General features: G+C 52.3%; 1 protein-coding gene across 1 annotated transcript in view; it reads left to right on the forward strand.

The window, feature by feature from the left end:
* Positions 1-268: 268 nt before the first annotated feature.
* The window catches only part of MONBRDRAFT_30431 (uncharacterized protein), a gene marked incomplete at both ends in the record, with an annotated part of 4,713 nt that continues 3,238 nt past the window's right edge, over positions 269-1,743 (forward strand). The window contains 6 exons of the mRNA XM_001750874.1: positions 269-388; positions 485-619; positions 668-802; positions 858-995; positions 1,032-1,130; positions 1,483-1,623. Coding sequence (XP_001750926.1) covers positions 269-388; positions 485-619; positions 668-802; positions 858-995; positions 1,032-1,130; positions 1,483-1,623 — 768 coding nt within the window. The remainder of the gene's footprint in view (positions 389-484; positions 620-667; positions 803-857; positions 996-1,031; positions 1,131-1,482; positions 1,624-1,743) is intronic.

Consider the following 1,743-nt stretch of genomic DNA (forward strand, 5'->3'; position numbering starts at 1 on the left):
TTTGTTCTGTGATTATGGCTTTGAAGCTGTCATCTGAGCGGTTTTGTGCTTTTGGGTTTGTCTGCTTGCTTTTCGTTGGCACAGGATGGCTGGACAGCACTGCACTGTGCCTGCCTTCGGAGCCATGTAAAGGTAGTGGAGGTGCTGTTGAAGCACGGCGTTGATGCCGAAGCCCAGACCAACGTCAGTACCTCCTCTTCTCTCCCCTTTACGCTGATATGATGGTACACCTGCAACACGTGATGCTAGTTGTCTGTTCCTGTACTTCATGTCAATGCATCATCCGCAGAAAGGATGGACACCGCTACACAATGCCTGTGTTAGAGGTCATGTCAAAGTGGCGGAGATGTTGTTGAAGCACGGTGTGAATACAAAAGCCAAGGACGACGTTAGAGCCCTCCTCTTCCCGCTTTGCTCCCCCCCCCCCCCCCCTGTAGCATGATGTGTTTGTACCTGTGCGTGATGCTGATGCATCATCCCACAGTATGGCCGAGCTCCACTGCACTATGCCTGCGAGAAGGGCCATGTCAAGGTGGTGGAGATGCTGTTGAAGCACGGTGTTGATGCCAAAGCCAGGGACGATGTGAGTAATTCCATCTTTCCGGACCTTCTGGAAATGGTACACCTGTAACACCTGTCAACAATGCCGATGCATCATCTCCTACAGTATGGCCGGACTGCAGTCCATTATGCCTGCGATCAAGTCTATGTCAAGGTGTTGGAGATGCTGGTGGAGCATGGCGCTGATGCAAAAGCCATGGACGACGTCAGTACCTCCCACTTGCTCTTCCGTCTTATGATGGTACACCTACAACATATGATAACGCTGTATCTAATGCTGAGGCATCATCCCATAGTATGGCCGGACACCACTGCACTATGCCTGCCATACCGGTCGTGTCATGGTAGTGTTGATGCTGTTGGAGCATGGTGTCGATGCAAAAGCGCAGAACAAGGTCAATACTTCCCTCTTTCCCATTAACCTCCCTCTGCTGGTACACCTCTAACATATGCTGATGATGCTGTACCAGGGCGGCCGAGCACCACTGCACTATGCCTGCTATAACGGCCATGTCAAGGTGGTGGAGACACTGTTGGAGCACGGCGTTGATGCTGAAGCCAAGGACGAGGTCAGTGCAGCCCCTCCCTCTGACATGTTGATCTGGACGTCAACCAATCCCTTGCCATCATCATGGTGTCTCTGCTTTCCTCGCGCGCTCAAACGCATGTTGGTCGTCATTTCTTGCATCTTGCCTTTGCACATTTGACGTTATTTTTCCAAACACGAGTTTTGTTAATTATTTGTTAATCAACCCTTCTGTTGAGATACCCTGCCACCGCTTGCCTCATCTGTTCCCCGCTTACTCGTTAAACGTCTTCTGCTTAATCATGCGCATCGTTGCACTGGCTTTATTTGAAAAAATCCCTTGCACATCGCTCAACTCTTACCACACCTCGTCCCTCCCCTGAATATGTTCTCAGAGAGGGGAGACGGCCTTCGATGCTGGACGTCGACGTGGGCATGCCAACAGGCTGGAGCCCGTCTTCGCTGCCCACGAGGCTCGCCTTGCACAGCTATTTGCCTGGCTGCCGCCCTTGCCCAGTCCTGCACCGTCCCTTGAGGTACACACCTCTCCGCTCTTCCTTTTCCAATTACAATCTTTGCTCCCCACTCCATCCCTATCTCAACCTCCCCCAACCACATCCCCCTATAGACGACGGCCGCTGTTGTGGTGTCGGTGG

Source organism: Monosiga brevicollis, genomic scaffold (assembly GCF_000002865.3).
Source record: "Monosiga brevicollis MX1 MONBRscaffold_51 genomic scaffold, whole genome shotgun sequence".
NCBI lineage: Eukaryota > Choanoflagellata > Craspedida > Salpingoecidae > Monosiga > Monosiga brevicollis.